This window comes from Apodemus sylvaticus, chromosome 17 (genome assembly GCF_947179515.1).
Source record: "Apodemus sylvaticus chromosome 17, mApoSyl1.1, whole genome shotgun sequence".
NCBI classification, from domain to species: Eukaryota; Metazoa; Chordata; class Mammalia; order Rodentia; family Muridae; genus Apodemus; species Apodemus sylvaticus.
The window spans coordinates 58053312-58075884 of record NC_067488.1 but is presented as its reverse complement, the minus strand read 5'-3'; the positions used below and the strand labels follow the sequence as shown (position 1 = coordinate 58075884).

The window sequence follows — 22573 nt, the reverse complement described above, 5'->3', positions numbered from 1 at the left end:
CTGAACCTGTGAACCTGTAAGCCAGCCCCAATTAAATGTCCTTATGAGAGTTGCCCTGAAAAAAAAAGAAAAAGAAAAAAGAAAAAAAAAAAGAGTTGCCCTGGTCATGGTGTCTGTTCACAGTGGTAAAACCCTAACTGAGACAGAGTTAGAAGTATTCCACAGAGCTCTGAGGTTTTTGTATCAAACTAGGTGCTGCACTGTCTGGAGGACCTAGGGTATTGTAGCAACAAGGAAATAAGCAGGTGACCCAAGGCTCAGGGCTCCTAATGCCCAGGGGGGGATGGTTGCCAGGCAACAAACAGGGACTGGCAGCAGGTGTTCACAGAATACTGGTAGAGGCTGGAAGAGAGCTGGAGAGGAGTGTGGGTAGATCAGGCTGAGATCTAAAAGGAAGTGCTGCAGCATTTAAGGACAGTGATATACCCAGGTGGCTGCAGGTGCTAGGGCGATAGGGAGCCCTGAGGAGGATGGGTTTTGTCGTTGTTGTTGTTTATACAAAGGTTGAGGAGGAAACTCGAGGCAATTTGACCCAAATCCAGAAGGTGAGGACTATAGACAGATGGAAGGGTGGTGAAATGGAGGTGAGGGTGGCAAGAGGAATCTGGTTTCTCTTCAGCCCTGAGGTTCAGATGACTGAGAAGAAAAAAAAAAAAAGTAAAATACAGAACACAGCTGGATATGGGGGGAGGGGGGGAAGTCACTTGTAAATTCAAACTTTAGCTCAAAGTGTGTGTGGTGTCCCAGGAGCAGACATAGGGTCCTTTACAAGTGATCCTTCTCAGCACTACCCCAGAGACCAACTGTTTGACTCTATGGGAGCGATTGTGCTGTCACAGCTGGAGCTGGGAGTTAGTGGGCAACACAATACAACACGTCTGTCCTGGAACGTGGTCAGTTCCGTGGGAGGTGCAAAGCTATTACCGGTGGTCTTGGTCTGGACTGGGTATTTTCAGGCTCTTGGCATCTGATCTGAGAAACTGAAATAAGCACACACCTTATAAGTCAGGTCGGTTTTATTCAAAGCAAAGCGGTAGTTACAGATCAAATATGCTGTCAAGAGTGACCGAGGGCCGTGGGAATGGTGGTCCTATACTCCAGGGCTCCAGGTTGTGGCCTGGAGGCTTCTTTTATGGAGACTAAAGGAAGGAGGAGATGCTATTGGCATAGTTTGGTTGGTTCTCTATTTTGAAAGGCAGGCTTGGAATACAGAAACCCTCCGTGCAGTGCACAGGTCCCCTCCCATAATGCATCTTGTTTTAATCATATGCATGCCCAACTATGCATAGGTGTAAAAATGGTAAGTAGGGAATTCACCCTAAAAGCTCATCTACAGAACATCTTGCCTTAATGCGCATGCACCCCAATCCAGTTCACACCAAACCAGTCTCCCTATTCTGATACTGGACATAACTGTAATATGACAGAATAGGATCTAAAGTTTAGTAATCCTGAAGGGAAGGAGAGGTTTATCCCACTTTTCAGAGAGGACTACCTGTGCGTCCCAGTACAGGTGGGAGTCCTAGGTCACCAACAGGTTACTAGGTGCACTGTTTGGAGAGGGGTGTATTGCATAGTGCATGCAGGTAGGGATGTCAGGCTGCCAAGTGCCTTATTAGGAAAGGGGTGTAGCCTAGACCAAGTGGAGTCCCAGTTTACTAAACTATTCCCTATGCTTGCCTGCCTTGAAGCCAGTAAGGAAGAACCCAGGACAGGACAAGGCTTGTGGGGCAGAGAGGTAGGAGGAAAGCAGCAAGGGAAGGCCACCAAGCATGTCCCACAGCTGTCCCAGTGGCCAGGCAGGAGCAAAAATGCTAACCATATGAAAAACCAAAGAAACAGAGAGGGTCAGGGGAGGAAGGCTGGGCCCCGGGAGGGAAACTGGGCAGAAAGGATACAGAACCGGAGGTGGGATGGTCTCTGCTGTCAAGAGGTGTAGGCCTGGAGGCCACGCCTCCAGCACCCCCCCGCACAGGGGTACAGGTTTCATACTGCCCCCAAGTGGCACTCTGCCTCTTTACAGCATTGCTAAGTGGCAGAAAGATATTTACAGATTTTCCTGGACACATTGGCATGTCCCCGGCACACAAGCTAAAAGTTGACAGTTCCACAGCAACTGGTCTTCGTCCCTGATAGTCATGTACATTGTGAATATTTTTGTTTTTGCTTGTTGGCACACTGAAGTAACCTTTAAGTAAAGATGATTTTTATAGCTACTACTCTTTTGGAAGGAGGGGAGGGAGGACAGGATCACATCATTATAGCCTAGGGTGGCCTTAAGTTCGCAGTCATCCTGTCTCAGACTCCAGTGTCCTTGGATGCTAAGTACGTGCTACCACGCCAGACTAAGACAAGGGTTTTTTATTTTTGTGTAGCCAACTGTGGAGACACCCCTTGGTTCACTGTGTCGCTCGAAGCCTTCACCTCTTCTCTTTCTGCAGTGCTGCTTAAGGTCAGGGGCCACCTACTGTTATGAGCATCATTCCCCTGAGGTTGGAGTCACTCGGGAGTCCAGGAGAGATCTTGGTGAAGATCTAAAGTCACCTACTGGCAAGTTTTTTGTTTTTTTTTTAAAGTCACTTATTTTCTTCTGACTTACTGAGTAAGACTTTTAAAAAATACCAATTTTTGAGGTCGACAGACATTGTTTCTCAAGTTGTTTGTGGTACACACACATGCACACACACCACCACCACCACCACCGTGATCTGAGCCACACCTCTCCCCAGACTCCACATGGGAAAGACACAGGGTCTGTGGCCAGTGCTTTCATGCCTGGGCTCTCTGCAGGAAATCAAGTGTGTTTGGAGTATATGTCTGTGAGGGCCTCCAGACACCACCTTTAACAAGGCTCTAGCATAGCATACAGTGATCCACCCTCAACAGGACTTCAAAAAGCACTGAAGACTCCTCCCATAGTCCCCCTCACCCTGGCTCCTCCCTTTCCATTGCCACAGGCTGTACCTGAGACCTGGACCCCACCTGGGCACCACCTTAAAAACAGCCAGGGTCACACCAAGCAGAGTTTATTGATGCCGTGGGCAGGGCCCACGTACACAGCAGGTGGCCCACGCAGGGCAAGATACTCACTCGCTGGACTGCAGGGGTGTTAGCGGCAAAAGCAGATGACCTGTGGGGAGCACCCTTTGGGGGTGCCCTCCTCCTAGCAGCACTGGGGGCTTTGGGTGAGCATCAAGAACCACCTAGTTACCCTAAGTTTCTCTTAGAAACCCCTCCCCCTCCTTCCCAAGCTCCTTGTGAGTTTGGGGGCTAGGATCCCTTCCTGTGATCAAAGGTGGGATGATCCCTTGAGATTCACTATAAAAATTAAAATTCGTTTATAAATCACAAGAGAAGGGCAGGAGGGAGCCACTGGGGGAACCTGACTTCATCGCTTACCTTGAGCCTGCTCCCCTCCCTCAAGTTCTACCTCCAAACGAGAGAGCAAAGAGCAAGGTCTACAGGCACAGAAAGGGGCGAGAGACAGAGGAAAGGCAGTCGGAGGAACGGGACAGAGGACAAGAGAGGAAAAGATGCATCGGAAGAAAAATATGGCTGCTGAGCTCCTCTCCCCAACAGCTCCCAAAAGCCATGAACTGGGGATAAAGGAGAAAAGTTCCCAGCCCAGAGACTCCCACAACGTAAGGTTCCAAATGTCCCCGATCCAGTCCTTGCTCAAGCCATGGTGGCCTTGAGCTACCCAGAGCTGTGTAGACAGGAGCTGAGGGAGGTGGGTGCTACTCCAGGTAGATATCCTCTGTAGGGCAGGCAAATGCCAGGTGCTCCTGGTAGTACTCCAGGAAGGCCCGGCTGCAAAGAGGGAGAGGCAGTGCTTAGCCCAGTGCTCTCCCCAGCCGCGCACTGCACTACCGTCTTGAGTAGCAACTGTGTCCACACAGCACCCTTTCTAGCAACCTGTAGTCACGCCCCGCCCCTTTCGTGCAGCTGAGCCTTTCCCTCCCCGGGCTCCTGCTCCATCTTCCTACTCACCCCACGCTCCGCGCCACTGGTCTCATAGACTCCTGGGACACAAAAACGTGGCAGGCAAAGCGGCTTAGCAGCGGGTGTTTGGTGATGAAGCCAAAATAGCTGTGGGGGCATTGACAAAGAGGGCGTCAACACACTGGCCTAGCCTTGGGCACCCCATTAATACTAACAGCAACTGTTGTCCAGACAGTAGCTTAGCTTGAGACTCCAGCTCCTATTCCACCCTCAAACTGCGGCCAATCAGAGCTACTGCCCCATACCTATCAGGGGTTATTTATAAGTATTATGAAGGCCCCATCGAGAGCATTTACATTAATTCACACATTTCATAATAGCCCGATGGAAACTAAGCATAGAGAGCATTAGTGTCTTGCCAAAGGGCACAGTCACTCTGTGACAGCTAAGGGAGGCAGTCTGTGACCTTAATACCTAATACCACGTATCCCTAACCATACAGAAGTGGCAGGCCAGATACTCCTCAGCCTCCACCTACTTCATAGTAAAGCAAATTAACCATCCACCCATCACAGCTTTCCTTAGGACTCCTGGTAGTGGAACTGGGGTGGAATCTGATGCATCTCTGTAGGAGTGCAGCTGGACCAGCATCTAGCCTGACTGGCATGGATTGGGCACCGCATCAGTATGGGTGGAGCCCTAAGGGTGGGCAGGGATTGGAACAGGCGGCCCTTGGTGGCATTTGAAGGAATACAGGGGGAACAGATAAGTTCTTACCAGCTGTTTCGGGGATGACAGCCACAGAATGAGATGTTCTTCATCTGGAAGAAGTGGCTGCAACGCTGGAACTGGAGGTGAGCAGAATCATCCCAGATTGGCTAGGGAAAGCCCGTGACCGCTCCTACGCCACGCCTCCTTGATACCCCTGCCCCACAGCTTTCCCTGGCTTGAACCACCCCGCCACCACCTCCAAGCCTCCCTCTGGTCCCCAGTCTGCCACACTCCCACCTCAGGTCCTCCTCCACTCAGACTCAGCTTGACCCCCCGCAGAGAGATCTCAAGGTCACAAGAGGCAGGAGGGCGCAGGTGGACGGTTAGTTTCCGGGCAGTGGCAATCTGAGGGAGAAGTCAGAGGAGAAGGTGGGGGAGGGGACCTTGAGGAACCCATCCTGGGCTCCCTCTCTCTCTCTCTCCATGCCTCTGTTTATTTTTAGATTGTCTTCATTCTCTTGGCACCTAAGGGCCCCAGAGACAATTCTGGAAGACAAAAGGATGACCTTGGCCATCTTTGCTCTCAGAACAAGCCAGTCATCACTCTGCGCCTAGCTCGCCTCCCTTCTGTTCCAACCAGGCAGCTTTGCTTGGCTCGGGTGCCAAGAGTTTGTTCTGCCCACCCTCGCAGCCACCTCACTCACTGCCTGATCCCCACAACCTGACCGGAGCTCTTTGCTCTAGATCTGGTCTGTCCTGCTACCCAGGGCACATCGGGCTCAGTTTCTGCCGGGCAGATCAGCAGGTACTGATAACTGTCCACTGAGTGAACAAGGGATTCCCAGGGAAGAGGGCACGAACGTTGATCTTAACTTAGGACAGAAGATTGATGGGAGGGGTATCAGCAGAGAGGGGAGAGCTTTACTTGAACTGAGCAATAGACCCAGAAGTCAAGGCGACAGCTAGCTGCTTCGCTCTGCTCTGGGTCTTTCTGACTGGGTTTCTGAATCAGGCCTGAGAGCCAGTCCTATATATAACATCTCCCTTCAAGGCTTCGAGCCATGGGAGCTGTGCCACCCTGTGAGACTGAGGTGACATCCAGGTGGGCCTCCAGCCTGTGCCTGCCACCATCTCATACTGACCTTTTGCATGGCTGCACACAGGATGCCATTGCCCTGGTGACACGGGACCTCCACGGAGCCCAAGAACTGCACATCAAAGCGATCCACCCAGCAAGGGCTCCGCTTGCTCCCTGGAGGGCGTGGGGGTAGGGACAGGAAGTCAGAGGGTGATATTGGGGGAAGTCTGTGGTGGCAGGCTTCCTCTTGTAGGTGGGATCTTACCCAGCAAGTCTTTGGCAGGACCAGGCACCGCATGGGCGTAGAAGGCAGGGAACACTCCACGCTCGCCCGTGCGCATGTTGAAGCCACGAAACCAAAAGTCATCTTCTTCAGCCTCCACCAACACCGGGTCATCCACGTCGAGCTCTAGCTCGTCCGGATGTCGAGGGATGAACCTGAGGTCAGGTGAGAGGTTGATTGAGACCACGCTAGCTGAGGTATGTCATGCATAGAAGTGTCCTAAGGACACTTAGTCTGTGGAATGGGCCTGTTGGGGGCGGGGCCATCTCAGCCACGGGAGTTAATAATGTACCTGAAGACAGCCCGGTGTGTCTGCTCTCTCTCCTCCCCATTGACCACACAGGAAAAAAGACCAAAGGACTCAGTGCCTGAGAGATAGAGAAGAGAGACAGCGATGGGGAGAGTCAGGAATGCCATGGCGAAAGAAAAGAACCAAAAGACTTGGCCCTGGGCTGGAGCCAAATCCCTTCCCTGCGACAGACTGGGCATCCCGAGTCAAGGAAGAAAGGGAGGCTAGGAGCTGACTCCCTGCCACACCGAGGGGAACACTGCCCACTGTTCTAGGGGAAGAAATGAATGGTCCAGCCTTGACCACCTCTAGAACTTAAGGCTCCCTTGGACATTTTGGGGGACCAGATAGGGCCTAAAGCCAGGCTAGCACTTTTTCCTCTGGGGCCACCCCACATCTCCCCACTTTCCACTCACTGGAGGATCGTGATGTGCTGTTGACAAAGACATTGAGGAACTTCTTGGAGAAGGTGAGGTCGGGACTGTCAGGAGAGGCATCCTCCGGCACCTGGTCACTGCCTAGCAACGTAGCTCCCGCCTCTTCCTCGCTGGCCTCGCAGCTGCTGTCCTCTTCACTCTCGTTGTCCAGGCCGGCACAGCGCCGCAGGCTCACCAGCTCTAGTTGCGTGTGTTCATCCACCACGAGTGTGTATTTAACTGCATCGTACACCAGCGAGGCATCCAGCGGCGCAGTAGAGCCTGTAGTCCTGGAGCCAGGGGGAACCACGCTATCTTCAGCATCCTCCTCATCCTCCTCCTCATCCTCCTCGTCGTCCTCCTCCTCCTCAGAGCAGGCAGCAGAGCAGGAGCGGCCAGGGCGGGTAGTGCGTCCCGGTGTAGCCCAGAGCGGGGTGATGGTATCCCGTGTCGGGTTACTAAGGAAAAGGCAGGGCCCAGGCTGCGCTGGACCAAGCCGAGGTGCTGCAGGGGCCGGCGGGGGTGATCCACAAAGGGTGTCCATGTCCACCAACTCCACGTGCGGCCCTGCTACTGCCTCGGGGTCTTGGCAGTCCTGGGGTACCGGGTTGGCCTGGGACGCGGCCTCTTCTGCCAGGCGAGGTGCAGGAGATAAGCACTGGCCAGGGCAACGAATGGGCGAGGAGCCCTCCGAGATCATCCGGCTCACCAGGTTGCTGAGCAGCCAGGGCGAGTCAGCATCCTCACTCAGGTCAGGCTCAGACTCGGAGCCCGACTCATATTCGCTGTTGGTGTCATCCTGGCCCACAGGCAGGAAGGCAGGGCGGCGGGGAGGTTCCTGGAGTGGCTCGGGCTCAGGCTCGGGCTCGGGCTCTGAGGCCGGGGACGAAGCCTCCTCGATAGAGTTGGTGAGGTGTGATGAGCGGCCGCTGCTGCTGCCACCGTCACTGCTCAACTCCAGCTCTGTCTCAGAAATGGAGGAGATCATGCGCCCTAGGCGCGCGCCGGCTGCATCCTCAGAGTCCGAGCCTGGTGAGGAGAGCTCCTGGCTGCTTCGCCGACCCTCGTGGCCTCCACTAGAGTGGCTTCTCAAGTCAGCCTCAATACCAGGATCAGAGGAAGGAGAAGCCCCACCTGATGCTGGCGGTTCTGGGGGCTGGTTCCCTTCACAGTCACAACCAGGGCCTGCAAGGGACTGTACCTCATGGTGCGCCTCTTCTGCTGGCAGGAGAGGGGCGGGTAGCTCTGTAGGGCAGGGAGTTGGGTTACTGCCTCCAGAAAGCAGGCTTCCTTCAAACAACCAGCCATTCCTCCCTTCCGTCCCCCTTCCATGGGGGCTCCTAGCAGCCTCCATACCTCACCTTTAAGGGGCTCCTGAGCTGGCGAACGTAACACTGTCTCCTGCCAGGAGGATGGGGGTGCAGAGGTAAATCCTCCGTTGTTGTTATTCAGGGAGTCCTAGGTAGGACGACAAATCGGTGTAGCTGAGAACCACTCCGTCAATAAAGAGAAGCAAGGGCCTGCTACAGCGGCTCCAAACTCAACTCTGTGTCTTGGGAAGCTCACCTGGGCTCCAAGGGTAGTGAGGTGGAGAGTGGTGGGTCTGAGCTTGTGGGGCTCCTCCAGGGAAGGAGAGGGAATAAGGGACTGTCCGGCAAGCGTCTGTGAACCGGGTCCTCCCCCTGCCCTGCCCTCCCCGTCTCCTTCTTCCTCCTCTTCCTCCTCCTCTTCCTCCTCCTCCTCTTCCTCCTCTTCATTGTCATCGATCATCTCAAACTCCTGGAAATCATCTTGGAAGGAACAGATAGGGTGTGGCTGCTCCGAGCGACCCAGGGAGAGACTGTCCTGCAGGAGGAAGGGACAAGACAGGGCTGGGCCAGAGCACAGCAAGCACCTGGAGTCCCAGGCACGAGCAGAGGGGGAAGCCGGAAACTGAAGAGTTCTTTCCAGTTCACCGGACCCCGCCACCAGAGCAAGGCTTGCTTATTGCTTGCTTTAAAAAGAAGATCTGCTTAAAATGCATATTGATCGCTGCACTTCTGGGAAGGGCCCATTCTCAGAGTAACCCCCAACTAACCTCCCGGCTCTATTCACCCCCAAACCCCATCGTGTTTACACTGCTGCTTTCATAGCATTTCTTCCCTTCACAACTCATGGCTTACACACCATGACTGTAAGACCACCAGAACAGGGTCCCGTCCACACTCGGCACTGCCATACTCACCCGTGGGAACATCATCAACAAGGTACATCAATATGGAGAGCCTTCACTCTGGATGATTCACAAGTCTGTACCAACCCGGGGGGCGGGGGGGGGGGTCTTTGGCATAGCAAATCCTGCCAGCAATTCCTCTCTTCCACACCCTCCTACCTAAGCCCCATCTGCCTGGTTCCTGCTAACCTCCGGGTTCTATGACTTAAAATTTCCTCTGGGAAGTCTTCCTGATTCCCTCAGTCTGGATTGAATTCCCTTCCCCCCCCCCCCCCCCATCACACTTCGTGTCCAGCTGGAACCGGGCCACTGGCATATGGGTGATCTCTCTCTCTCTCTCTCTCTCTCTCTCTCTCTCTCTCTCTCTCTCTCTCTCTCTCGTATTCACCCCCCCTCCCCTCCCGCTAAACTGAAAGTTGTGGTGGGGTGGGGCTGCTATCTGGCTCTGCTCTCAAAGCCTGTAAGCCCCCCCCCCCCCGCACTTGACACACAAAAAAAAAACAAAAACAAAAAAAAACGAAAATGAAGGCATATAGATGGGCTAAAGGGGAAAGATTGTAAAAGGGAGATGAGAGAACGAGGTCACAGAGGTCGCGCTTTGGTTTAGATCTTTGTGGGAAGTGATCAGAGGACAGAAGCAAAGGCATACACCTCCTCTTGTGGCACTACACTGGGGACATCTGCCAGAGAGGGCCCTCTGAAGGGCCTACAGGGCGTCAGGAAAGAAGTCCAACACCAAGGAACCATCAGCAAGAGCAGAGGATTTTTTTTTTGCACAGAAGCTGAACTCAAGACTCCCTAAATCCACAAGAATGCCAGGGAAACTGAGCCTATGTAAACCTCTTCTTTACTCAGATCCTACCCACCCAGCCCTTTTCCCCACCTTCTCGCAGTGGTCCGAGTCGTAGCTAAGGCCCAGGCCACAGTCATCCGTGATCTCAGACAGGTCTTCATCATCAAATTCTTCCAGGCTTATGTCCTGGGGAGGCCTGGAGAGGGTGCCAGGGTCAAAGATCCACCTGTCCTAGGCTCCTGGCCTGAGAGCTGATCCTGAGGACATTGGTGGGACATGTCCAGCTCTCAGAGGCCTCTACTCATATGCTAAAGCCATGTCAATTTGACCCCAGGCACAGCTCTCCCCTGGGTCCCCTCCTCCACCACAGCAAATGAACCCAGAGGAGGCGTCCCTCCACAAACCCCTCCCACTCCTTTTCAGCTCAGCTCCCAGCCCCTCTGGGTCACAGCTTCAGCCTCGGGGGAGACACCTTGAACCAACAGGGGGAGGGGGAGTTGCGACAACAGGAGAGGGAGGGGTTCAGCTGTTCTGCTTGTATCCCCACCCACTCCTACAGAACAGGCCTACATCCAAAGATCCAGCCCCCTCCAATCTCAACTGCTCCATCTCACCCCCAGAGCTTCAAGCTTGACTTCACTCTCTGCCGTCCTGGGGGGGTGGGGGTTGGGGGGGTGGGGGGGGGTAGGGGCCAGGCCCTAGCCTCTATGGAAGGAGACATAACAAGGCCAAAAGGAACTGGCAGGAACGGACTAGGTGCTGAGCACCCTGCCTAAAATCCCTCAAAGGGTCAATCCAGAGACCCCACCCTTGCTAGGTCATCGGTCCTGGCTGGGTGCGGTTCGGTATCCCAACAGGAAAAGTGAATATCTATCTGTGTGTGTGTGTGTGTATGGAGGGGGGGGGGGGGGGGCATTGGGTCTGCGCGACAAGGAGCAAACACGGAGGGACCCGGAGCCCAGGGTGGGGGATGGGAGCATCAGTCAGAGGCCTGTAAACCACTGAGGCGCCCCGGCCTGGGTCGTTGAAGTCGATGGGGTGGAGTGGCAGGCCGAAGAGACCTACGTGAAGATGAGACCCGCCAAATGCGTACCTGCAGCCGGGAGGCGACAGCGAGTGAAAGGTGGAGAGAGAAAACATCTCCGCGCGATCCGCCATCTTCCCAGGAACCGCCGGCCGGCAGCGAGGGGGAGGGGTGAGGAGCACCGCTCGCCCTTGGTGCTCAGGCTCGCGGCCTCTGTCTCCCCACTCACCTCGTGACACGCCCTGCGACACCCGTCGGCGACACACCTCAGCGCCCTGCCAGGACACCGCGGCAGCAAGCCGCGCCGCAAGGGTGAGGGGAGGGAGTGGCGCAGGGCGGGGCCTGAGGTGGGGGCGGAGGAATGGGGGTCGAGCCGAGGGGGTGAGGGGATGCGGGCCGCGAGGCGGTGGTGGTGGTAGCGGTGGTGGTGAGATTCTGGTCGGGAGAGCTGGCGTGCGGCTTGCGTGGTCCTAGCGAGGAGCAGAAGAGAAGGGATAGGTGGAAGCAGAGACACGCTGGTTTCCGCAGGAGCCGAGAGAGGTGCGGGGGAAATGGGTGCGGTAGACCCAGGAGCCAGGACCTAGGCAGCTCGGGGCTGCGCGCCTCTAGTTACAGCGGTGTGCAGTGCTCCTGGGAGGTGGACGGCTGGTGGAGGGTGATGGGCGAGGACTTAAGAACAGCTTTCATGCCCAGGTAAATTCGAAAAGGAAAGCTGATCAGGAAGCCCGCCAGACCTCCTTAACCCACCAGACCTACCAACCAGCTAAGACCTCCTAACGGGTGGCGGAGGGAGCTGTCCACGCGAGGGTGCTGATCAGAGCTTGTCGGAGCTGTTCTCCACTGGGTGCTGATGGGGCCAAAAGAAACTTCTCCTTAAGATTTGCTGACTCCAGCTAGAGAAGTCATTACCCTGACAGTGCTAATGGGACCAGGACAGTGACTGTCTCAAGGGATGTGAAGAGGTCTGGAATCAGAGTCCAGCATCCAGAGGCTGAACACTGAACTTTCTCTGTGTGGTACGGACTGAAGAACCTGGACAGAGATAGTAGTGGGCACCAGAAGTGTAGGCTATGTTCATCAACTGAACTGCTGTTTCTTGGAGCCACCTATATACTCCTGGCTCTGTTATGAGTATGGAAAACCTCCAAATTGAAACATGGGCTTACTAAGGAGTTCTGTGTAGAGAGAAAGGGCAGAAATGGAGACAACTAGGAAGTAAGAGAGATCAAAGTGGTGATGGACAAGCTAGAGAAGAAGGGGTAGGGAGCCTCACACTGGGATTAGTTTTGAAGGAAGAACGAGATGCTAGCATGTTATGACTGGAAGTCACAGAGTAGAAGGTCCTCGGAGAGTCAGCTGGGACACCCTGCTCAACCAGCTTCTTAATTTCTGAATGGCCAACGAGTGTGACTTCTCTGAGAAGTCTCCAGGCTTTCTCAGGGATTTGTTGGAATTGTACAACCCTGAATTCATCTCCGGCTATAACTTCCACACCCCACACAATCCTCCCTCTTATCAAGTGATCACACCCAGATTCCAAAAGCATAAACAACCCAAGGAGGGGATTACCTCCCACTTCTCCCGTGGAGTTTCTCTTTGGCTCCAAGAGCCCAGGTTCTCCAGACTTAGTGTCTGAGAGTGGTACCCACCTTCACTTAGCCACGAATGTTCCGAACATGAGGCAATTGTTCAATGCACCAGAACCCGGTTTCTCCATCTGAATAAAGGTACTGTGAGACACATAAACAATGATTTATTAACGATCACTTAATATCTGTTCTTCCAAAGTGCACAGTTGGGCGTGGAGGCATGTGTCATTAATCCTGACATACAGGAAGCAGAAGTTGGTGGGTCTCTGTAAGTCTTAGGCTAGTTTAGTCTACATAGTGAGTTCAAGGCCAGGCAGGGCTGCATAGGAACCCCCTACACACACACACACACACACACACACAGGAAAACGATGTATGAGAGGGTAGCAGTGGCCCGCATACCTTCCTTACCGGAGCGGACTTTGGGAGAGCCTTCTGACCTGGTGACGTTGGCTTGGAACCCTCTCATCTATCATGCTCAATGTTTCCCAAATTCACTGTTCTAATGTTAACTTTCCCTATTGCCCCAGAATCCATTTCTACTGTAACACACTGCAAGTCTCTGTCTTCTTCAGCTGCACATAGAACATCTCCATTGCTCTGAGGTTCCAATCCCGGCGTACCTTCGTGTAGATTTATTTAACATGTCCTCTCTGCCTGAGGCTCACTGCTCTTAATTACAAGAATCTCTATTTCATCAGCGAAAAATCTGACATCCATTATCTCTTAAAAACATACTTTCCAGTTACCTCTTTAAATATTGTCTCAGAGCCAACTATGGTGGCGCGTGCCTGTAATTCCAGCATTTACTATGCTGAGGCGGGGAAAGTTCAGTTTTGAGGCTAGCCTGGGCTAGGTAGTGAACCTCTAGACTCAAAAAGGGCAAACAAAAATACATGGACTCTGCTCCATCCGTTCTTTTATTTCCAGCACTCCCACTAAACTCATGATGGATTTATTTATTTTTATTTATTTATTATTTGTTTATTTATTTTTTCCTCCTCTAGCCTCCAGGACTCTCAACCTCCTGCTTATTATGTTTTTCATCTCTGTGTTTTTGGACAATATTTGCACTACTTTATTCACATTTAAATTTTAGTTCATTTTCAACTGTTTACCATCTGTGGATAAAGCTGTACACTGTCACCAGTTAAGCTGGCCAGTGAGTCCCAGAGATGCTCCTATCTCCAACTCTACAAGCCTGGGGACAAGACATACAGGCCATCATACTTGGCACTTTTTCATGTGTTCTGCATTCTGTGCAAAGCTCAGGTGCTCATGTTTATGAGGCAAGTGCTTCACTGATTAAGCTATCCTCCCAAACCAAAGGCGTTTAGTAATTTTTTTTTTAAGATATGCTCTCTTGATTTTCTTGGGCTTGGGTTCACACACGGGTGAACCTGTAAGCTTTTGCTGCCTCTGCAAGTCTGCAGGTCACCTGATGCCTGGGGAAGAGCTACTCAGAGACTAGTATTGGATCCCTGCTTGGAAGGGTCACGTTCCTGCTCAGGTCCAGCTCAGAGTCTCCACCTCTCACACTTACAACAACAAATCTTTCCGTTTTAAGTTGCTTCATGAGCTTAAGAAAACTTTCCCACAAAGGTCTGCCCCCTTGCCCACCCCAGGTCTGTCTCCACCAATGAAAACCTGGGTTTGAAGATGCAGTTAAAAAAAAAAAAAAAAGGCAAGCCGGGCAGTGGTGGCGCACGCCTATAATCCCAGCACTCTGGGAGGCAGAGTTCAAGGCCAGCCTGCTCTACAGAGTGCGCTCCAGGACAGCCAGGGCTACACAGAGAAACCCTGTCTCAAAAAAAAAAAAAAAAAAAAAAAGGCTAGACCATACCCAAGTCTGGTTGCTCATAGAAGTCTGACCTTGATTGCTGTGACAAACCTCTCAACAAAAGCAACTTAAAGGAGAAAGGGTTTTATTTAACACACAGTTTCAGATTTTCAGATTACAGTCCACCATGGCGAGGCAGTCCAGGCAGCAAGAACTTGAAACACCTGACCACATGGAATCCACAGTTAGGAAGAAGAGAGGAAAGGACCTACTCAGATCAGTATCCCATGCTCAGAGCCCAGGTCTCAGCCACAGTTAAGATGACAATCCCCCACAGGTATGCCAGAGACCCCTCTCTTTGGCAATTCTAGAGTCTGTCGACAAGCCTAACCATCACAACTAGAAATACAGATGTATTGTTCAAAAATGTGTTTCTTAGATCTATGTAAAGGCAAAAATGTGAAGCCACAGACTCCCTGGAGCCTCCCCCACCCCAGGTCTCTGGCACAACACAGAGATGTCCCCCTGACCCCCGCCAGTCACCAATTTCCATTCACTCCCCCAGCCCCTCTTCCCCAGCTCTCCCATGCCTGATTCCCACCCATGCTCCTCCCCATGCCTTCTCTCACCCACTTCCCTCCTTCCATCCACCTCTGATGACTATTTCATTTCCCCTTCTGAGAGTCAAGCATCCTTCCTTGAGCCTTCCTTGTTATTCCTTTAAATCTGTGGCTTGTAGCATGGGTATCCTGTACCTTATGCTAATAGCCGCTTATAAGTGAGTACATTCCATGCATGTCCTTTTGGGTCTGGGTTACCTCACTCAGGATGATATTTTCTAGTTCCATCCATTTTCCTGGAAATGCAATGTCCTCATTTTTAATGGCTGAGTAGTATTCCATTGGGTAACTGAACCACATTTTCTTTATCCATTCTTCAGTTGAGGGACATCTGGGCTGTTTCTAGTTTTGGGTAATTATTAGTAAAGCTGCTATAAACACAGTGGATCAAGTGTCCTTGTGGCATGGTGGAGCATCTTTTGGGTATATGCCCAAGAGTGGTATAGCTGGGTCTTGCGGTAGAACGATTTCCAATTTTCTGAAGCTCTAGGGAGTCTATGAGACTCTAACCAAGACTCCTAGCAGTGGGAGATATGGAGCCTGAAGCGGCCACCTGCTATAGCTAGGCAGGACTCCCAGTAGAGGGATAGGGACACTAAACCACCCACAAAACCTTCCACCCAAAATCTGTTCTGCCTAAAGAAGTACAGGGACAAAGATGGAGCAGAGACTGAGGGAATGGCCAACCAATGCCCGACCCAACTTGAGATCCATCCAATGGTCAAGAACCAATTCCTGATAGTATTAATGATACTCTGTTATGCTTGCAGACAGGAGCATAGCATAACTGTCCCCTGAGAGGCTTCCTCAACAGCAGAGACCCACAGGCAAAAATTAGACAGAGGTCGGGGAGTCTTGTGGAAGTGCTGGGTGAAGGTGAGGGACCTGGAAGGGATGGAAACTCCACAGGAAGACCGAGAGTCAACTAACCCGGACCACTGGGGCTCCCAGAGACTGAGCCACCAACCAAAAAGTAAGCATGGGCTGAACCTAAGCCTCCCGCACATAGGGGATGTGAGGGTAGCAAATGTGCAGCTGGATCTTCATGTGTGTCCCCCAACAACTGGAGCAGGGAGGCTGTCCCTGACTGTTGCCTACTGTAGATCTTGTCCCCCCTGACTGGGCTGCCTTGTCTAGCCACAGTGGGAGAGGATGTGCCCAGTCCTGCAGTGATCAAGTGCCAGGAAGGGCCTCCCCCTTCTCAAAGGAGAAGGGAAAGGGAGATGGGAGGAGACACTTGTGAGGGTGTCTTACGATTTGTATTCCCACACAAAATATCATGACCAAGAAGCAAGTTGGGGAGGAAAGGGTTTATTCATTTTACACTTCCACATTGCTGTTCATCACCAAAGGAAGTCAGGACTGGAACTCACACAGGGCAGGAACTTGGAGGCAGGAGCTGATGCAGAGGCCATGTTTCTTATAGAACCCAGGACTACCAGGCCAGGGATGGCACCACCCATAATGGGCCCTCCCCCCTTGATCATTAGTTGAGAAAATGCCCCACAGCTGGATCTCATGGAGGCATTTCCTCAAGGGAGACTCCTTTCTCTTTGATAACTCCAGCTCATGTGAACTTGACACACAAAACCAGCCAGTACAGAAAGGGACACTGGGGGTGGAGGGAACTGAATTGGAATGTTAATTGAATAAAGTAATGGGAAAAATGCAAAGCCAATCTAAACATCTAATCCTGAAAAATAATTTTAAGAATTTATTACCTGCAGGTATATGAACAAATGGTATATAATTCATTAAAACCATGCTTTTAGAGAATATATAAAATTATAGTAAAATTATGAATATATGATGTCAAATAAAAAAAGCATGGTATAGATCACATATAGTATATCCTTGCTTATATAAAAGATTTGGGGTGTACTAATTTTAAAAAAATATCATTTCTCGACAAGCAGTAGTGGCTCCCAACACTTTGGGGGCAGAGACAGGTGGATCTCTGAGTTCAAGGACAGCCTGATCTACAGATGAGTTCCAGGACAGACTACTACACAGAGAAACCCTGTCTCAAAACACAAAAGAATAAAAACAACAGAAGTCTGTCTATGTAGACCTGGATGTCCTATGGAGACCAGGCTGGCCTTGAATTCACAGAGATCCACCTGCCTTAGCCTCCCAAGTACTGAGTCTACAAGCATGGACCACTGTACCTGGCTTAAAACTTCAGTGTGGTTTTTTGTTTGGTTGATTTTGTATCGTGCGTATATGTTCATGTATGTACATATGTGTACTAAAAATCAAATTCAATGCCTATACGCACTAAGAAAGCACTTTACTGTTGAGTTGAATTTGTCTCTTAATTGCCTTTGTAAACTAAGAGTTAGGCTTTGGGAGATTTAAGTATCGACACACAGAGAAAGTTCTCTTCTCTTATATGGGTAGTTTGCAGTCAGTGTGAATGGTACATAGGGTTCGATTCCCAGCACCCACATGGAGGCTCACCACCTCCTCTGGCACCAGCATGCATGGTGTTCAGACACACAAGAAGGCAAAACTCGCTGCCAGGCAGTGGTGGCACACGCTTTTAATCCCAGCACTTGGGAGGCAGAGGCAGGTGGATTTCTGAGATCAAAGCCAGCCTGGTCTACAGAGTGAGTTCCAGGACAGCCAGGGCTCCAGGTTTGAGAAACCCTGTCTCAAACAAACAAACAAAAGGCCTAACTCTCTTACACATAAACTAACAGAAATAAATCTTTAGAAAGACCAAATAATGAACAACTGTAAAGAAATACATATTTTTAAAAAAACATGCTAGACCTGTAATAAAACAGTGGAAACATAAGAGGAAAAACTTACGCCAAACTGACCCACACGTGACAGAATGAGCAGACATGGACTTTAGAATAAATAGCTTTTATAGTCACATATATAATTTAAAAAAAACAAACATGGACATAATGGCCACCAAACGAAAAAAAAACAAATCCAAAAAAAACAATAAATAAATAAATAAATAAACATGCACATAGCCTAACCCCAGATACATACAAGTATACATTATTAAAAATAAATGAGGGTTTTTTTTTTTTTGCTTTGGTTTTTTTTGTTGTTGTTTTGTTTTTTGTTTTTGTTTTTTGTTTTTTTTTTTTTTCCCCGAGACAAGGTTTCTCTGTGTAGCCCTGGCTGTCCTGGAACTCACTCTGTAGACCAGGCTGGCCTCGAACTCAGAAATCCGCCTGCCTCTGCCTCCCAGAGTGCTGGGGTTAAAGGTGTGCACCAGTAAGCTGGGACAAAGAAGAGGGCTCAAGCTTCCCTTTTGTAAGTGGTTAAAGCACTCATAAAGAAAGAGGCTGAAGCACTTGCTGCACCAGCCTGACGGTCGGAGATTGGATACGCGGAATGCACGTGAATGCCAGATGTGATGGTGTGCGTCTGGTTTTGACTCAGCATGGCTCTAATGAGAGACAAGAGGCAGAGATAAGAGAATTGCTGGAAGGAGAGAGCACCTATCCTCAGCTAATAAATAGAACATAACTTATAAAAGGAAATTTTCATTGTGGTTCATGGTTTATCAGAGGTTGCTTGATCCTGTGCACCTGCACAGAACTCATGGTGGTGAGAACACGTAGAGGAGTAGAACATTCACCTCTTCATAGACAGGAAGCACAGAGTAAGGACCAGGGGCCTGGGCAAACCTTCAGTGCACACCCTCAGTGACTTACATCCTCCTGGTAGGCAGCAACTTAATAGTTCACAGAAACCAGCAAAACAGCACCACCAGCTTGGAGCCAAGGGTTTAACTCATGAGCCTGTCGGGACCTTTTATATTCAAATGACTATTGCATCCATAGATCCAAAGCACTCAACCAATCCCACAAAATATAAAATTGCTGAAAATCTGTGACTAAGAGAAAAATCTTCAAAATTAATCAGGTTTTCCAAATACACACTGGAAATACACATCCTCCTCATCAGAAAAATGGTGGTACACTTTTCCTTTGCCCAGATAAATGAATTCTCATTAAACCTCTGCTGCTGTCTCTGTCACTGAAGTCTCTCTCTGATCAAGAACCCCTAGGACGCTGGGCAGTGGTGGCGCATGCCTGTAATCCCAACACTCTGGGAGGCAGAGGCAGGCAGATTTCTGAGTTCGAGGCCAGCCTGGTCTACAGAGTGAGTTCCAGGACAGCCAGGGCTATACAGAGAAACTCTGACTCAAAAAACAAACAGACAAACAAACAAACAAACAAACAAAGAACCCCTAGGACCCTTGGTCTGATATCTCTTATGGACCATAAGGGATGGTAGAGAAGAACCCTGCTCAAGAGGAGGTTACGCTATCCCACTCTGGTAGCATCCCTCTTCCTGCCTTCTGTTTTTTAACATCAGCTGCTTTACATGGTTTTGTTGTTATATTTTTTTTTCTGCCTTCTTTTCCTTATTCTAAGATACTTTTGCTATTCAAAATGGTTAAAATTTTGCTATCATGGTCAGGCATGGCTCCAGATAATCTTTTGTTATTCCTAGGTTCATGTGAGACCAAAGAGGAAAAAAATAGTTTTTCAAAACCTCAAGCATTAATAAAGTCTATATAAAAACCGTGTACAAAAACAGGAACTTGTAGTTTAGCTAATATGGATAAATGATGCGGCTTGTTTCATTCTGTTAAAATCCCAGTTTGGATTCAGCTATCTATTGAAAAGTTGGTGAATTTAATTTGATATGTTGTTGTCTCATGACTAGATCTTTCATATATTTTGTTAACAAAGCAAACAGGGTAAAAATGTCCTAGTAAGAGGATGAAGAGATAAAAAGGAAATTATGAGTAGAACATTTCTGAACCAAAGATGGACTTTGTCCCAAGAATTGTTCCAAAATGGAACTAGATAAGGGCCAAACCAGAAACCCAAACGTGTGTTGCCGCAGAAGCGTGGCAGGGTTTCTATCATGCTGGCATGCCATTCAAATACAGTTGAAAGAACTATGTATTTCAGCGAGCAAAATAGTTTCCCCTGCTCAGAAGCTGTCCATGGTGCTCTCCTCCCTAAAGTGGTACAAGTGATGGGGCTATGTGCTGCTAATGCTCTATTTAGCTCCTGTGGTCCATGCTTTTATTTTGTCTGTTGTCTCTCTAAGCTCCCTGTGCCCCACCATCTCACATGTGCAGCGACGCTTACACTGATTTTGCCGCTCTGGTTTCACACAGTAGAGAAAGAACTTATGTGTGTATCTTTGCTATGTGACATGGAGATGCTTCCTTTGGGCATTATCCAATCTATGCCAACCTCCAAACCTGTTCTCACAGACAGCAGCAACCAGGGCAGAGACGCACAGCTCCACACCACTCCTGGTACCTTGCCCAGAAACCTGAGCAGCTCTTCAGAGTTGTCCACTCAGGTAAAACTCGGTTCTTGGCCTTGTTGAAGAAAGGAATTTTCAGGACAAGCCAAGATGTTAGAAAGGTATTTGAAAAACAGATCTAGGCACAGAAAGGTACTCAGGAAAGGAACGAGGCACATGCAAGAGAAACAAGTGTGCTGACTCAGTGACTCTAGGGCTGTAATAAAACACCATGGCCAAAAGCAACTTGGGAAGGAAAGGGTTTATTTGGCTTCCACATCACAATCCATCATCAGAGGAAGTCAGAGCAGAAAGCTGAAGACAGAACTGAGGCAGAGGCATGGAGGAATACTGCTTACTGGCTTGCTCCTCAAATACTTATTCAACCCAGGACAGCACCCACAGTGGACTAGTTTCTTCCACATCAATAACCAATGAAGAAGGTGGCCCAAGGACTTGCTTATGGGCCAATCTGATGTAAGGGTTTTCTCAGCTGAGGTTCTCCCTTCTCAGACGACTAGTTTGCGTCAAGTTGACGAAAACAAAATGATTCATCAAGCAGAAAAAAATTAAAACTAACCAGGACTTCTCAAAGTGGGCTTCTTACACAAGAATTTATTTCATTTATCTTAACAATAGACATATGAACAGTTTTTTGTGAGTTATGAGATTATTCACTGGAAGAGGTTGCTAAGCAACTTAAATGAGATCACAGGATGGTGACCACCGTATCCATGGCATGACTACAGCTGATAAGGTCACGGAACACAGAGACACGGGAAGTTAGGATATCTTTACTAAAAACAAAAGCTAACAATATAAAACAGAAGTTGTATTTCTAAGGCCCAGGAACTTGCAGAGAGGTATGAGCCACACCTAAGGACATATACACCCAGGCCTCCAACACGGTTTATTGCTACTTTAACATTCTTGCTTAAAAGCGTCTCTAAGTAAAAAAAAATATATACTGCTCCATGCAGCAATCTTCATAGCAAGTAGTTGTGCTGACTTTTGGTGTTGCTGTTCTATTAGTGTTACTTCCAGCCACCTCACCCCCACACATCCTGCACCCCTCTGTAGGGCACATGGTCCATCCATTAGAGGAATGGGCACGGGATTGTGAGGATTGAGAGTCTGAGCATGCTCAGACCCCAGCGTCTGAGATGACAGGAGTAGAGCGAACTCCCTCGTGCCTGCTTCAAGGCACATAACCACTACCTCCAACTAGGTGATCACAGCACCAGTCATGTAACATAGTGCCTGGAATTCTTTCCCATGCAAATAGAGCCTCATGAGCACCATAGCCTCAGCCAATAGAATGTATTTACCCACAAAATCCCGCCCCACTCTCCAAGGTTCATATAGACCCTGTTGATCTGGAATAAAGCACATAGTTACTCACCAAGGATCATCGAGACTGGCTGTTTTTACTGAGCTGTAATACTTGGGGAAGGGGAAGGCTCTCTACGTAGAAGCACTCGTTGTTGGATCTTGGGCTCCACTGCCTAGCCAGGCTCCCCTTGCTAACAGAGGCTCACAGAGAGCTGGCTTTTCTGTTTCCCACATCTACCTCGGAACCTGCTTTGCTTCCAGGGAGTGCTTGTTCACACCTTCCACCAGGAACTTTCCAGGCTCAAAGCCTTGATTCTATGCCTCATGTCGGGTGCCATTTATAACTACAGGCTTTCCCACCTGCACATAAATTCCCCAGAATAACAACTCTGAGACTTGATTATACTTATGAATAAGTGCTTTGGCCATAAAGCTTGGGCCTGTTCCCTGACTAGCTCCTAAGTTAATTATCCTATTTATTCTAGTCTAAGTCTTGCCACATGCCTGGTTACCTGGTCTTCACTTCCACGCAGCCATCTTCCTCTGGGTCCAGATGACTCTCTCCAGCCTGACTCAAACCCAGAATTCCCCTCTCTCTCCCTCTAATCCTGCCTTAGCTCATTGGCCAATAGCATTTTATTGACAGGTGAATGCTTTTACATAGTATACAAGAGACTATCTCTATATTTTCCCCTTTTAGTCTAATAAATTCTCCTATAATAATAAACTATATACATAATAATTATGAAAACTATCAAGTAAGATTTATATTCACAATGCCCAGTTCATATGTATTTGGCAACCTTGGAGAAAGCATTTTATTATCTATAGTATCTTGGTGAGGTCAGAGTTCTGTACTTAAATCGATTTCTACCATAACTTGCATTACCAACCTAAAAACATCTTCTTAGACTTTAAGAACATTTTCTTAAATCATAAACAACTTAAGCTTAACTGTGAGACTACAACTATCTAGTCTTCAACCCCATCAGAGACTTGAGAAGGAATAAATATTACCTGAGTGTGCAGGAAATAAAACTATAGAAACTATAGACAGCTTGATGCTAGAGAGTCCCCCCAAATTTTCCCATGTCATTGGAGCATCATCTTCAGCCTTCTGGCCCAGAATGTCTGGCAGACTTTTCTGTGAAGTAGGAATTATGAAGGACTTCTTACCCTATCCCAGCAAAGCTCAGCAGTCAACTT

General features: G+C 49.5%; 1 protein-coding gene across 1 annotated transcript; it reads right to left on the bottom strand.

The window, feature by feature from the left end:
• Window positions 1–1017: 1017 nt before the first annotated feature.
• Window positions 1018–10989, bottom strand: Mapk8ip2 (mitogen-activated protein kinase 8 interacting protein 2). The gene is made up of 12 exons (XM_052161478.1): window positions 10818–10989; window positions 9815–9920; window positions 8286–8564; window positions 8081–8177; window positions 6720–7964; window positions 6307–6382; window positions 5997–6169; window positions 5796–5905; window positions 4951–5058; window positions 4720–4790; window positions 3991–4089; window positions 1018–3810 (listed from the first exon to the last, which is right to left on the bottom strand). Exons 1-12 carry the CDS (start codon window positions 10880–10882, stop codon window positions 3738–3740), a joined length of 2502 nt encoding a protein of 833 aa, XP_052017438.1. The 5' UTR covers window positions 10883–10989; the 3' UTR covers window positions 1018–3737.
• Window positions 10990–22573: the final 11584 nt, after the last annotated feature.

Bases quoted from the DNA above. Each gene is read 5' to 3' on its own strand.
- Mapk8ip2 (XM_052161478.1), bottom strand. From the start codon at position 10,882: ATGGCGGATCGCGCGGAGATGTTTTCTCTCTCCACCTTTCACTCGCTG. The intron at 4,791-4,950 runs GTGGGAGTGTGG...GCTCACCTCCAG, and splicing joins TGAGTGGAGGAGGACCTGAG to TTCCAGCGTTGCAGCCACTT. The intron at 4,090-4,719 runs GTAAGAACTTAT...ATGCCCCCACAG, and splicing joins TGTCATCCCCGAAACAGCTG to CTATTTTGGCTTCATCACCA.